General features: G+C 39.1%; 1 protein-coding gene across 3 annotated transcripts in view; it reads right to left on the reverse strand.

The window, feature by feature from the left end:
• Positions 1 to 623: 623 nt before the first annotated feature.
• Positions 624 to 14,856, reverse strand: part of LOC149169748 (microtubule-destabilizing protein 60-like) — a 98,987-nt gene continuing 84,754 nt past the window's right edge. For all 3 annotated transcript variants that reach the window (XM_089428795.1, XM_089428793.1, XM_089428794.1), the window contains 5 exons: positions 2,236 to 2,355; positions 1,986 to 2,087; positions 1,493 to 1,552; positions 1,302 to 1,396; positions 624 to 1,215 (listed from right to left, as the gene is read on the reverse strand). In XM_089428795.1, the coding sequence (XP_089284921.1) occupies positions 1,107 to 1,215; positions 1,302 to 1,396; positions 1,493 to 1,552; positions 1,986 to 2,087; positions 2,236 to 2,355 (486 nt within the window). In that variant the 3' untranslated portion in view covers positions 624 to 1,106. The remainder of the gene's footprint in view (positions 1,216 to 1,301; positions 1,397 to 1,492; positions 1,553 to 1,985; positions 2,088 to 2,235; positions 2,356 to 14,856) is intronic.

Genomic DNA, 14,856 nt, shown 5'->3' on the forward strand with positions numbered 1-14,856 from the left:
CAAACCATATGTCTTTGTTGTAATCCTTAAATCTTACAGGAAATGGCATCAATACCTTACGCTTTGGTTAAAAACCATGTCAACGCACTCGATAACTTACCAGGATTAACAACTTTTGGAAACAGGAATGTAAGAAAAAAGGTGGGTTTCAAACTTTAGAAGTCCCCATACAATTATATTAGCATTTCTCCCATTTTTTTAACAAATCTACTCCACATTAAACTAGATAGGGTTACAGAGGATTACCTTTCTTTATCCATCAATTTTATATTGTGAAGAGTCCAATCTTATATAACGTTGATGTAAATATATACAACCACAGTTTCAAAGGAAAATTTCGGATCCTGAAAAGCAATTTTAAAATTCCCAGATGCCATTAGCTTATAAATTTACTTATGGCTACAATTTATTCAAAATTTCTAGGGTGCAATGTGGGCTATCATATGCAAGCAAGAAAATATTCATATAGAGTATTATGGACTTCAAAAGAAAGTTTTGATATTGCCATTATGGAGATGTCAGAATATTCATATCAGGCGTTGTGCAGTTAGAAGAAAAGATTTCGACATTGTCATTATGGAGATGCATATAATTATGTTTTCTCTAGATTCATTCAATTGGCATGCCAGTTTCAATTTTCTGTGTATTTGAATCATTAAAAGATCTTGGAGCGAAACAATCGAAAAATGATATACCAAAAACTCACGTGGAGTTTTCCCAAAGCATGGTTATTCCCTAAATTGCTTAGACTTGGATGAGAAAGATATCTGGGCTAATTAGAATGATTTAATTAATGTAGAAAAAGTACAAAGACTAGTGAGAGGGGCCTACAAATTACTGAAATTCTTGTGGAGAAGCTAATTGCTCAAAAGATGCTGAAATGACCAGAACCAACCTTTCAACCTTTAATTTAATGAGGAAAAAACAACTGTGAGTGGGGCCATAATTCTCCTTTAACAGGCCTGAATGCAAGAGCTGAGATATAAGAATAATTCATACTCTTGATTCCAGTCGAGAAAAATTGGTAGGGACTCATTTCCTCTATCTAAAAACTATTTTACAATCTGCTTCCCATGATTCCATCTAAATTGATCTGAATTCTCTTCTCATCGCGAGGTGTAAAGATCACTATTCCATGAAATGCAAGTGGTGGCTCCTCTGTGGCAAGGATAATGAATTTTTGGCTCTTTTGGGATTGTCAGAGGCCTTGTTGACCTGTTAAAAAATTGACATTTTGAAAATCCTCACATATAAAGAGTTATGGATAATATAAAGGAAATCTGCATGGAGCTGGTGCATACCTCCTTGGAGTGAAAGGCCGACCAAAGAAAGGCATAATTTGAGCACGATGAACCATCTCTTTCCTCATCCTCTTTATCTCTTCCATCTCAAGTAGCTGTTAAATTTACCATAGTCAAAATGTTCTTCATATGGATAGTTTTTCTTGTAAGAGATAGGAGAATGGAAAAACTAAGTCATGTCATGTATGTACCTTTTGTATCCTCTCTTCCTCTATCCTTTGCTGCTCTCTAATGTATAATTTTTCTGCAATCTAATCAATCATAGCCCACAAAAACCAATCATCGTCAAAGGATTCTCTTATCTATATTTACATGAATTAGAGATTGACCATGAATAGAAAGAACAGATATGAGAACAATGCAAGCCAATTCACGTTACAAGACATTATTAAGCAGTAAAATCTAGAGAATTGAACTTGAACTTAACTAGGAATTTGAAATGACATTCGAGATTAAATAAGGCAGCAGAAATGCATAGGAAGCATAAGCGGTTGTTTAATAGAAATAAATTCCATATGGTGTTTTTTTTCAATCCCATATTGCATAATAGAAAGAACATCAATTAATAACAAATAAGTTTTCAGTAACTAATGAAGTACAATACTGCAGTCAGAGTAACTCTATGTGCAGAAAAACAACTAAATAAAGCAGTAAAAACAATTTAGTACAAAATCAAAGCCTTACTAGCAGATTGAATTTGGCCCGTTCAATCGCCCTTTTCTCTGTGTGAAGTTTTATATCTAGTGGCTTAGTAAATTTCCCTCTCAATGGCTGCTTTGGAAAAACCTGTACAGGCAAAAACAGGTTTAGAATGGGACTGACATATCATTGGGACGAAAGCATGGAAAACATAAGTTAGAACAATCAAAGAAGGGGCATGTTTAATGTTATGATGACAATCAGCATAAGGAAACGAAACTCATCTAGTAATCACCTGTGGCTCATTTGCTGACCATGACAATCCTCGAGAAATGGGGATGCGGTTTTTTTCTTCCTGAACAAATATATTTTGTAATTTGCTCTTGAATTCTTGCCTCTTCAACTGGCTCTTTTGCTGCAAAATTGTGAAGTCTTTTCTTAGATTGTAGTAATTAAGCTTTAGCAAACCATCCAAAGATGACAGGGATAACAGTATTAATACTATCATTGCAGTCACATAATCATATCTTAAATTTGAATATTGATGTGGGAGATAAATGCAAAATACCAGCTCTGTTATAGGCTTTCTTAGCATGGGCACAATTGCATGTGACAAGGTTAAGACATCATGTGCATTTACCTAAGATGCATTGACCTTCTAAGTGGGACAGCGCTGACAACCATGTGGACATGACTTATGCCGACTACCATGTCTTTGTGTACATTCTTCTATGCTAGCTTCATGTCACAATTCAGCCACAAAGTATAGAAGAATGGACATGCAAGTTACTAGGGCACCACTCAAGGGGCAAAAGTTTCAATTGATGACTAGTATCAAACAAAGATAGTAGATACACTTTCCATGCCTTTCATTCTCTTGCTTCAAAGGACTTAGCCCAACATACCAACAAAATACAGGTAGCAAACAATAATATTTGGTTAAAAAGAGTAAAAGCGTTCCCACTATCTTATATACTTCTCATACTATATAGTATATATTCTTCTGTTAAGGAGGATCCACATAGTTTTATTTGGATCCTCTTCAACATTCTAAAACGCCCTTAGATATTGGGGTTTTCCAGCAAGGAAAATTCGGAGATATTTGTATTTTAAAGTCCCATTGACCTTTTCCTTGGTCAATGATAATATAATTATCTTATCTAAATAAACATTACAAATTGTGAAACTCTGGAAATTTAAACAAATAAGAAATAAATGGAAGAACATACTCAAGAAAAACTATATAGCTTATACTCACCCATGTGATTTTGGTGGATATAATAAAATTCAAAAAAAATTCCCTATCTAAGTAGTTAAAGAATTTGTAAGCAAGGATTCCATAGGTATTTTCATCGTTCTGTGCTTTTAAGTTGGTTTATGAGTGGACTTTCTTTTTTGAAGACACTATATATTGTTGGTTTCTGTAGACAATCTAACTTGTGGTCAAACCATAATCCAACCATTTGCAAGTATTTCGTGTTTTTCCGAGTCTATTATCTGTGCAAAGAACTATATCCATTGGTGATTGGGCATTTATAGGCCTTTTTGTTTTGGTTACAAAATATATTGCCCATCAAAATTTGTTGAAATTTGGGGCAGCTATGGGACAAATTTTCCCATAGGAACTCAACTATCCCAAGGAAAGCCCATCCTGCCCCAAGAGAATTTAATTTGGATAAAGGAAAATTATTGTTATTGATGAGATCAATTCATCTTGGTATTTCCCTCAACAAAATTAAAGGAAGAAATTGTGAAAATTAAAATTCGATTTTTTTCCAATATTTGCAAGTCTATTGAAATATGTAACTAAGTTCGGTCTTCATAATGGCATATGTAATCGCGATTTTATGTATTTAATGAAAAGAGAAAAATAAATTTATTATTTGTGTTATTGAGGCATAAGTTTCATGCTCAAGGGAAATTTATTTTTAGGTCAAGCAACCATTGAGTGCTTCTAGGTTTGTCATAAAGTCAATTGAGTCATTGTCATGTATTGAGGACCCATTTGGGCATGTTACATATCGCAAGGAAAAAATTATTGAGTCAAAATAGAGTCAAAAGACCCTCCAAGACCTCATCATGGCACAAAGATCAAGTCAGCCTACATGAAGGGACAAGTCAGCCTCAAGATAGCAATTCGTACCCCTCAAAAGCCTATAAATAAGAAGGAATTCGACCTCATTTGTACACTCACTCAAGTAAGTTTGATCTCCTCAAGATAGAAACTGGAAAAGGATGAAGAAGAAGATCAAATCAAGATCGATGTTTTTGGGTCTTTCTCTCTCTCTCTCTTTCATTAGGGTTTCTGGGCTAGAGGAAATTCTAACGCTGCAAGATCGAATCTGTGAAGCTGCAAGGTCGAAATTGTGAAACTGCAAGATCAAAGCTATGAAGTTGCCTCTAGATCGATGTTGTGAAGCTGCTAGGTCGAAGTTGTAGAAATTGTTGTTGGGGTCGAAGTTGCTGGAAGGCCAAAGTTTGTTGCTAGAAGTTGTGTAAGGAAGGCTCATCAAGAAAGAAGGATGACTTGGTCTTGGAGGGTCTTGGTCAAGGGTCATAGCTCTTGGAATTCGTCAATTGAAGTTCTATAAGAAGAAAAGGATTCTGGTGGGTTTTCCTTTCAGTTGGAGAGGTTTTGGCCCTAGTTGATCGCCTATATCTTGTGTCCTATTGTCTCATTGTTCTCTATGATTTGGTAGTTATTTGATGATAGAGAACACTAATAATAATAATAAAGGAAAGAAAAAGTTAATCAAGTAAAGTAAAAATACATCACAAGCAGTTATCAAAGTAAGATAAATCACCTACACTTGTTGCCCCCTAGATTTCTCAACATGGTATCGAAGCTAAGGTGACTACATCAAGGAAGGGCAACACAAAGAAGGATACTCTAGGGTCGAAGTATAAAGAGATCATCTTGGAAACATCAAGAGCATCAATCATCAAGAAGGACTAACCCTCTCATCATATTGAAAGGGAATAATTAAGAGCATCAAAGAAGACCTCAAAACCCTAGCTCATCCAAAGAAGGGTTCCACACTTGAAGCATTCTTGGGAAACTCACACATTCTACAATCATTATCACGAGGAAGGAAGAGCGAAGCACTTTTGGGTCTGCTTTTCTGGGCTATGTTCTCCACACGTGCAAAGTATTAAGACATCCTTCTACAACAGCGAGTATCGAATTGCAACCACCGTCAAGGATCAAGTTATGTGCCAAAAATAACAAGAAAAAGAAGTCAAGTCAAGCGAAGTCCAAAGGAGGCAAATTTTTCCATCTTCTAGCCACACGTGTGAACTAGGGTTATTGCAGAAAAGGCCAAAATTGCATAACTGCTATATCAAGCCAAAATTTTGAAGAAGGTTCGAAATTTCAGGTTGTGAAACAAGTTTAACTAGCGTTGTCTTGAAGGAAGAAAAGCAGGAAAAAGCATTGTCATCATCATCAAGGAATCAATGTGATCTCCCTTTGAGCCAAGGATCACTTTTGAAGAAAGACATCTTCACCAAGAAGACATCTTCTATTATCTACATCATCATCAAAATAAAGAAGGCATCAAGTTGAAGATTTCATCATCTAGGAGTATCTTCACTTGACAAGTAAGTATTTTTATATCTATATTTGAATATGTCAAAATGACTTCATATTGCAAGGAGAGCAACAAATTGGTTGGGTCGTCAAACTTTCTTGCATGGAAGAAGAGGATAGATTTGATCCTCATAGAAAATGAAGTCATTGGTCATGTCAAGGATTTAATTGTTGAATCGTTGAAAGAAGAAGCTGAAGCTCTACAAGATGAAGATATCAAAAGAAGAAGGAATAGACTCATACTTTATGAGGGTGTCAGAAATAAGAGACCAACTCCAAGAGTTGGGAGAAATAATGTCTGACAAGAAAATGACTACCATAGTGCTCAATGCACTACCATAGGAATGGGGCAACTTCACATCAAGCATCCATGGCAAGAAGGAAGCTACTCCATTCAATGAACTATGGTCATTGTGCAAAATCGAAAAAACTAGGCCGAAGGAAAAAAATCGATGTAGGATTGTTAATTTATGGTATGTTCTATGCTTATAGCAGTTTACTTATCTTTCTTATTATTATCCACCGATTAGCAATCACATGTACATAAAGTAAAGTGCAGATAGAACATTAAACAATCGACAGAAAATAAGCCAAGACAAGAGACACAAGATGTGGTGGCTAGCTAGGGACAAACCCCACAATGTGTGGGGAAACCTTTGATCAAATCTTCTTTTATCTTCAATAATTCAGCAGAGAGAAATAGTACAAATAGAATCTGATTTATATCAGCAGTAGTAAACCCTAAATCAGTAGCATCAACATTAGTGGCTTCATCATCAAAACTAGGGTAGTCGATATCTCACAAACTGACCGTCGAATCAGCTTGATTCCACCACCAAAAATGCGGCCTTCAGAGGAGCTCCAGATGGACCTACAGCGCAGTTCTGAGGAGGTGGTCTTCTGGTCAACGCTGGTCAAACTTTGGTTCTACAGCTGCAGCCCTAAAACTGCGTCCTTCCTTCCACATGTGTGAGAGAGAGTCTCTTTTTTGTGCAATAGAGAAGAGCCTCTTTTCTGCGCAGGAGAGAGAGAGAGATGTGATGAGATGAGTGAGTGCAAATGAGGAAAAGTCCTCCTGTATTTATACACATCTTATGATAATTGAATAGATGCGACTGTTGGGCTTCTGAGCCTACATGAGTGCAGGTCGGCTTGATAATTATTCCATAATCAAAATAAATTCATATCTCCATAAATACTTATCGGAATCGGATGATCTTTAGATCAATCTTACACCTCTCGATGAGAGGAATCTAATAAAAATATTATCAACCATGAATAAGATGACCCACATGGAGTTTGGCCCTAGTTGCCAATTTTAACACTCCCTCTCAACTAGGGAGAACTCCATCTGCAATCTGTCTGTCGATCGCTACTATTCATCCATCAAATGCACTGCCATGTACAGCTTGACCCTTGCCCTGCTTTGCTTTATTCTGCCTGTTCTGCTTTGTCTTGTTCTGCCCTGTACTGATCTATACTGCTCTGCTCTGCTTTTGTCCGAATTATGAAGAAGAAGAAATGATTGAGTATGCATCATACTGACTCAAAGTCAGTCTCAGAGTATGTACCACTGGTCCCAGACAATCTCAACCAACCCGAAGTCAGCGTCATAGTGAGTACAACTCCTACCACTGGTCCCAGACCAGTATCATCCTCCACTGACTCAAAGTCAATCTCAGAGTGCGTACCACTGGTCCCAGACCAGTCTCAACCGACCCAAAGTTAGCGTCATAGTAGGTACCACTCCTACCACTGGTCCCAGACCAGTATCGCAGGCTCATAGAGTGTACCACTGGTCCCAGACCAGGCTCAACCGACCCGAAGTCAATGTCATAGTATGTACCACTCTCATTGGTCCCAGACTAGTCCTGCACTGACACGAAGTCAGTCTCGGAGTATGTACCACTGGTCCCAAACCAATATCATTGATCCCAGATCAATGAAGGTCATCCTAGCATAGGGAGTACGGTAGATACAGCGATGCGTCCATCGATACTACTATGGTCCCTAACTTCATTTCCCTACTCATTGATCAGATGAGAGGTACCCCCCATGAGTCCCAGACTACATGAGTAGGATGCCTTGACAGGAGAACTTAATCAATCCTATCCTCACATGAGAACTAATCATCCTGCTACACAAACGCCATGGAGAACACATCATCCAGGCCTCACAGGAGAACTAATCATCCTGCTACATAATCGTCATGGAGAACACATCATCCAAACCTCACAGGAGAACCAATCATCCTGCTACATAGTTGCCACGGGGTGTACATGCACACCACCAAGGGATAGTGAATCACCTTGTGGTCATATGTCGCTCCAAGAAGTACCCCGCACCCCCCCGGAGCTCCCAGAGCTCAATGCATCATACAGGACCCTCATCAGAGGGTCTTTGAACAACACCAAGTTGTTCTCGGAAAGTCAAGAATTTGACTTTCCCTAGGGGCTTTGTCAGAATGTCGGCAACCTATTCATTTGTACCGATATGTTGGAGCCTTATAGCTCCCTGCTGCACCATATCTCGAATATAGTGGTACCTGATATCGATATGCTTGGAGCGATCATGAAATATGGGATTCTCTGACAAACGAATCCCACTCTGGTTGTCACATAGGATCACGGTGGTATCTAGTGTAAATCCAAACAGCTCACTGAAGAGCTTCCTCAACCAGATTGCCTCACAGGAGGCCATGCTAGCAGCAATATACTCTGCCTCGGCGGTGCTCAAAGCCATCGACTTCTGCTTCCTGCTCATCCAGGATATTGAAGTAGATCCCAAGGTGAAACAACATCCAGAAGTGCTCTTACGGTCCAACACACTGCCTGCCCAATCAGCATCAGTATATCCAAGTAGTCTCACATCTCCGGCAGTGTATCTTAACCCAAAAGTGATTGTGCCACGAAGATATCTCAACAGATTCTTGGCACCAATCCAATGTATGTGGTGAGGTTCAACCATATGTTGACTCAATGTGTTGACTGCAAAACATATGTCTGGACGGGAGTTCACCAAGAACATTAATGCTCCGACGAGTTGACGATACTCAGTGGCATTTCGTAAAATAGGTCCAGCAGCACTACCGCTTAACTTTTTGAAGTCAAGCTCCATCGGGGTAGTTACAGGCTTGCAGTCCACCATACCGAATCTTTCCAGAATCTTCACCACATATTTTCCTTGAGATAGGAAAATTTCCCTTGGCTTCTACCAACTTCCAGTCCTAGGAAATAGTGCATCAGTCCTAGGTCCTTCATTTCAAATTCAGAAGCCAACTCCCTCTTACATTTGTGAATGAGAGGGTTTGCACCTGTTAGGAAGAGATCATCCACATACAGCACCAGTATGAGAGGTTTGTCATCTTCAACCTTAAAGTAAAGGTTAGGATCGGCTTCACTCCTAGTGAATCCCAACTTCATCAAGTAGCTATCGATCCTCTCATACCACGCTCGGGGTGCTTGCTTTAGCCCATAGAGGGCTTTCTTCAACTTGCATACATGAGATTTTCGATCATGAATCTCAAATCCTTCGGGTTGCTCCACGTAGACCTCTTCTTTGATCGAACCATGCAAGAACACGGTCTTGACATCCACTTGATGTAAGTTCCATCCTTGTGAAGTCGCAAGGGCTATGATCGAGCGGATGGTGGTATATCTAGCAACAGGTGCAAATATTTTGTCATAGTCTATACCTTCCTTCTGGAAGAACCCACGAACGACAAAACGAGCCTTATATTTTTCTGTACTTCCATCTGTTGCATGCTTTATCTTGTAAAGCCATTTAGAAGTGACAACTGTCTTGTCCTGGGGTCTGGGAACTATTTCCCAGACATCATTCTTCATAATAGACTCATATTCTTCGGTCATAGCATCCTTCCATACTTGATGCTTGACGACATCTGAGAATGATGAAGGCTCATTTTGTATGATTGTGCTCATGATGGTCAAGTATCCCTGATCCCTGTTGGGTTTCTTACTTTCACGGAAGGTTCCTCGGGGTGCAGTGTGTCCTTCAGCATCATCGAGTAGCCCCCTAAGCCAAGAGGGCCTCTTCCTAGAAGAGGAAGGCTCAGGTGGATCAATAGGATCCATGGGTTCTTCCACATCAGGCATTGTTTCATCATCCTTTTCTTTTGGTTCCCTAGTGTCGGCTTCTTGAGAGATCCTCAAAGTCGGAAGATTGTTCACCTTGCTAAGAGCCATATCTACGTCAAAGGTGACATCATGACTAATCACGATTTCCCTTTGACTGGCTACATAGATTCTATAGCCCTTAGTATTTTCACCATAGCCTACGAAGATTCCTTTCTTTCCAGATGCACCCAATTTATTCCTTTTCTCTTTTGGCACATGAAAATATACAAGGCTTCCAAAAATTCTAAAATGAGATACGTCAGGTTTCTTACCGGTGAACATTTCTTCAAGAGTCTTGGAACCTAATGCTTGATGAGGGCATTGGTTTTGTACATATACGGCGGTGTTTGCAGCTTCGGCCCATAGAAACTTCGGAAGTCTTTGATCATGGAGCATGGCACAAACAACTTCCACAATCGTACGGTTCTTCCTTTCTGCCACACCATTCTGTTTAGGAGTATATGGTGTCGTAGTCTCCCTCTTAATGCCAGCCTCTTTACAAAAGTCATGAAACTCACTAGATTCATATTCAGTCCCAATATCAGTCCTTAAGATCTTGATCTTTTTTTTTTCGGTTTTCTCGATCAAGGCTTGAGATGTGTCACAAGATATGGCACCTAGCGGACTTCCTCCGACTTGATATAATGAATCAACTCGAAACCCAAGAGTGAAGGCATCTTTAACATTATTTTTCCATATACGTACCTTGTCATCGCTGAAGTTCACCTTGTAGCCTTTGTCTTGCATTGCCGAGATGGACACCAGGTTCTTCTTGAGGTCAGGTGCATATAATACATCCTGTAAATGGATCGTATTTCCTTGATTCAATTTAAGAGAGACATTGCCTACACCTTTCACGCGATATTTCATATTATCTCCAAGGACAATTTCCAGGTTAGTTTCCTTCTCTATTAGATTATGGAGAACTTCTTTGTAACCAGTGAAGTGCCTTGATGCACCACTATCAATGAACCATATTCCCATTGAGTCCGAAGGAGCAAAGGTAGATCGAGTAGCTGGTAAATAATATTCATCTTGCTTATTTTCAACAATGTTGGATTCATACCTGGAATGTTTAGTCTTCTTGAATGGTTGTCCTTTTCTTTCATTACCAGCACTCCTTTTACCTTTGTTATTGAATTTTTCATTTCTTTGATTGCCATGAGATGGACTTTGATCATCGTCCTGGTGTGAGTCCTTTCTATCAGGGCACTTCCTTCCATAGTTACCTAGTTTATCGCAAATGTAACATCGTCCTTTTCTTCCACCCTTAGGTCCAGCCTTTCTTCTTGATTTAGTCCCGAAATTTTTCTTTTTCTTAGCATGAGAAGAAAAAATAGCAGAAGGACCTTTAGGTATGGGTATTTCTTGCTCTTCAACCCTTGTTTCTTCTTGAATGCATCTAGACATTAATTCCTCGAAACCAGGAATTACATTATTGTTCAGAAGAGTAGTCCTGAACACGTACCATTCGGATGGTAATCCTCCAAGAGTCGTGAGTGTCATTTCCCTATTAGTAATAGTCTCCCCAATAGATAGGAGATCGTTCCTGATCTCGGTGCTTCTTAAGAAATATGCTTGCATACTTTCATCTTTGCCCTTCTTAATTTCCTTCAGCTTATTTCTAAGAAACAAAACTTGATTTGCATCATTAACTTTAAATAAACTCACCAGTCTATCGTAGATTTCCTTGAAGGTGTTCAAGTCGGAGATGTAGGCCACCAAGCGCTTGTCGATAGAGTCCCGGATGATCTTCTTTGTTTTGACTTCACTGGTTTTCCATTTGTTCTTGGCAGCAGCGGTTGCATTTGATGGAGGCTCAACAATATAGCCTCTCACATGGTCCAATACTTCTTGATCTTCTAAGGTTACACCGATAGACATCTTCCATCCATGATAGTCAGCTTTCTCACGGAGCTTGTCTACGTCAGGAAAGAGTGATGAGGAACCCATAGTTCTTTTAGGATAGCCTTGTCAATCTTCTCTTCGGTGATTGCTCTTGCTCTTGCTCGGGCTTTGTCTTCACCTCAACTTCGATACCATGTTAATTTATGGTATGTTCTATGCTTATAACAATTTACTTATCTTTCTTATTATTATTCACCGATTAGCAATCACATGTACATAAAGTAAAGTGCAGATAGAACATTAAACGATCGACAGAAAACAAGCCAAGACAAGAGACACAAGATGTGGCGGCTAGCCAGGGACAAACCCCACAATGTGTGGGGAAACCCTTTGATCAAATCTCCTTTTATCTTCAATAATTCAGCAGAGAGAAATAGTACAAATAGAATCTGATTTATATTAGCAGTAGCAAACCCTAAATCAACAGCATCAGCATTAGTGGCTTCATCATCAAAACTAGGGCAGTCGATATCTTGCAAAGCGACCATTGGATCGGCTTGATTCCACCACCAAAAATGCGGCCTTCAGAGGAGGTCCAGATGGACATACAGCGCAGTTCTGAGGGGGTCTTCTGGTCAACGTTGGTCAAACTCTGGTTCTGCAGTTGCATCCCTAAAACTGCGTCCTTCGTTCCACATGTGTGAGAGAGAGTCTCTTTTCTACGCAGTAGAGAAGAGCCTCTTTTTTGCGCAGGAGAGAGAGAGAGATGTGATGAGATGAGTGAGTGCAAATGAGGAAAAGTCCTCTTGTATTTATACACATCTTATGATAATTGAATAGATGCGACTGTTGGGCTTTTGAGCCTACATGAGTGCAGGTCGGCTTGATAATTATTCCATAATCAAAATAAATTCATATCTCCATAAATACTTATCGGAATCGGATGATCTTTAGATCAATCCTACACCTCTCGACGAGAGGAATCTAATAAAAATATTATCAGCCATGAATAAGATGACCCACATGGAGTTTGGCCCTAGTTGCCAATTTTAACAAGGATCAAGCGAGCAAGCTCAAGCATTTTCTCCCATGGAAAGAAGAAAAGGGAAGTTTTGGAAGCTTGGTCCTCAAAAAAAGAGGAAGAACATGTCGAACGTTCAATGCTATGGTTGTCATGAATATGGGCACTAAAAGAGAGATTGTCCAAAGCTCAAGAAGGACAACAACAAAAGAGGAAGGGAAGAAGCCCATATCATTGAAGAAGTGGAAGAAGCTAAAAAGAAGAAATCCAAGGAGGAGGAAGTAAAAGATCTCTACTATGATTGAGATAGTCTTCCTCACCTAGTTCTTTTCAAGTTTTTTGTTGTAAAGTATAACTATCATGGTAGGAATCATTAGAAGCATGATAGGATGCATCATGTTAGGAGATGGCATCATAGAAGCATACGATTGAAAGCAAGAGCTTGTGACATCATCATAAAGAAGCATGAAATATAGTTGAAATAGAAGTCTATCGCTGTCACCTATAGAAGGATGTAACTCTTGGTAGCCTCATTAGAAGCATAAGTAGTACTTACCGGAAAAAGAAAGTCATCTAGTATAGAGCTCATCATACATCATTCAAAAGGGAGCATTTTCAGGATGAGGATGATCAAGATCCTCTGTTGGAATCTTCATCGGAAGGTTCACCTACTGGAAGAAGAAAGTGTCTTGCCGAAAATTCCACCTTGTATGGGATTCATGGAATGATGGTATGATGTCAAAAGAAGTGAAGCAGGTCAAGGTGATTGAAGTTCTTTCAATCAAGGAAGCTGCTGAAGGAAGTCTAGATGACCAAAAGGAAGAGATGAGGTATGTATGCTTGTATTTGATAAAATTGAGTCATGTCATATAGTTGCAGATAGCATGGATAAATGCTCCACCTCATGAGCATGATCAAGAGAAAGGGATCTCCTCCTTTGGAAGGATGCATAAAGGCATGGTTCACATATTGACTAGATGAAATCAACATAATAAGTCCTCATATGGAATATGAGGTGGTTGATAAAAATGAAGGAACTATGAATGGAAGTTCCTGAGAAGCAATATGTGAAGAAAGTAAGGAGAGATTGTGAAAGATGCAACTACTATCACATAGAAAAGGAAATCAACATCTGATAACTAGAAGAATTGACTGTGACATCTCCATGGAAAAGGTATGAAGACTCCGAAGAAGTTTGGAAAGGAAGATGACCCTTGACATTTAATATCTTTTTGGAGATGTGTCAATATGAATGCAGGATGTTGATACAACAAGCAGATGTCATGATGTAAGACCATCACAAAGGTAATTTGATGTTCATTTTTTATTTTTGAACAATATCTGGATGGGCTAATGCAGGGCTACCAAAGGAAGAGTTGTAGATGTCATCTACAACTGATACTCATGTGGTGGGATGATAAGATCCTGAAGAAAACATGATGTGGAGAAGGTAGTTGTATGAAGGAAAGCTAGATATGGATTAGTGAATCACTTTTTGATGAAAGAAAGGATGACATGACTAACATGATTCATGAATGAAAGTGATGGATGGTCAATGCCCTATGAAGAAGTCCCAAAAAATTTATGCTCCATAACAAAGAAGAAATTCATGATATCGAAAGAAGGAGTCCTACAAGCAGTTGGTTGTCCCATGATCTCCACCTAGAGATCTGCTGGAAGCAAGTCCTTGGTTAAGGGGAGGCTTGGTCAAGTCCTTAGTTAAGAGGGAGCTTGGGTACATTCCTTTTATAGGAATGAGTGCATTCCTTCATTGGAATGGGTATATCCTCCCTAGTTGAGAGGGAGAGGTAAACACATCATTCTTGTCTTCACTTGGGAAGAAAGAATGGAGGATTGGATAAGCATATGACATTCAATACCTTTTGAGGATGCGGTAGGGCATCCAAGATAAGAGTAGTCATAGAGGACCGATATTATATGAGGATTGGAAATCCAAGATAAGAATAGTCCTGGTGGAACATATTCTGAGAGAACCCGGGTGGGTTATGTTCTGAGAGAGACAATGATGAGGGTGTCTATAAATCATTGGTGTCACCAGCATTGTGCTTTGATCTTGTGGAGAGATAAAGTTGTTAGTCAAGGCCTTGCTATGTGACAACGCTAGATGATATGATGCTATACAAATGGGTTACCAATCCGACTCTTCTTATGAGAATTTTTCAGATTGAGAATGTCCAAGTACCTTGTATGGATTATGAATACCTCCCTAGTTAAGAGGGAGTGTTGAAATATGTAACTAGGTTCGATCTTCAGAATGGCATATGTAATTATGATTTTATGTATTTAATGAAAATAGAAAAA

This window comes from Pinus tabuliformis, chromosome 4_2 (assembly GCF_031772625.1).
Source record: "Pinus tabuliformis cultivar Carrire ecotype Pingquan chromosome 4_2, CPIR1, whole genome shotgun sequence".
Classification (NCBI taxonomy): Eukaryota; Viridiplantae; Streptophyta; class Pinopsida; order Pinales; family Pinaceae; genus Pinus; species Pinus tabuliformis.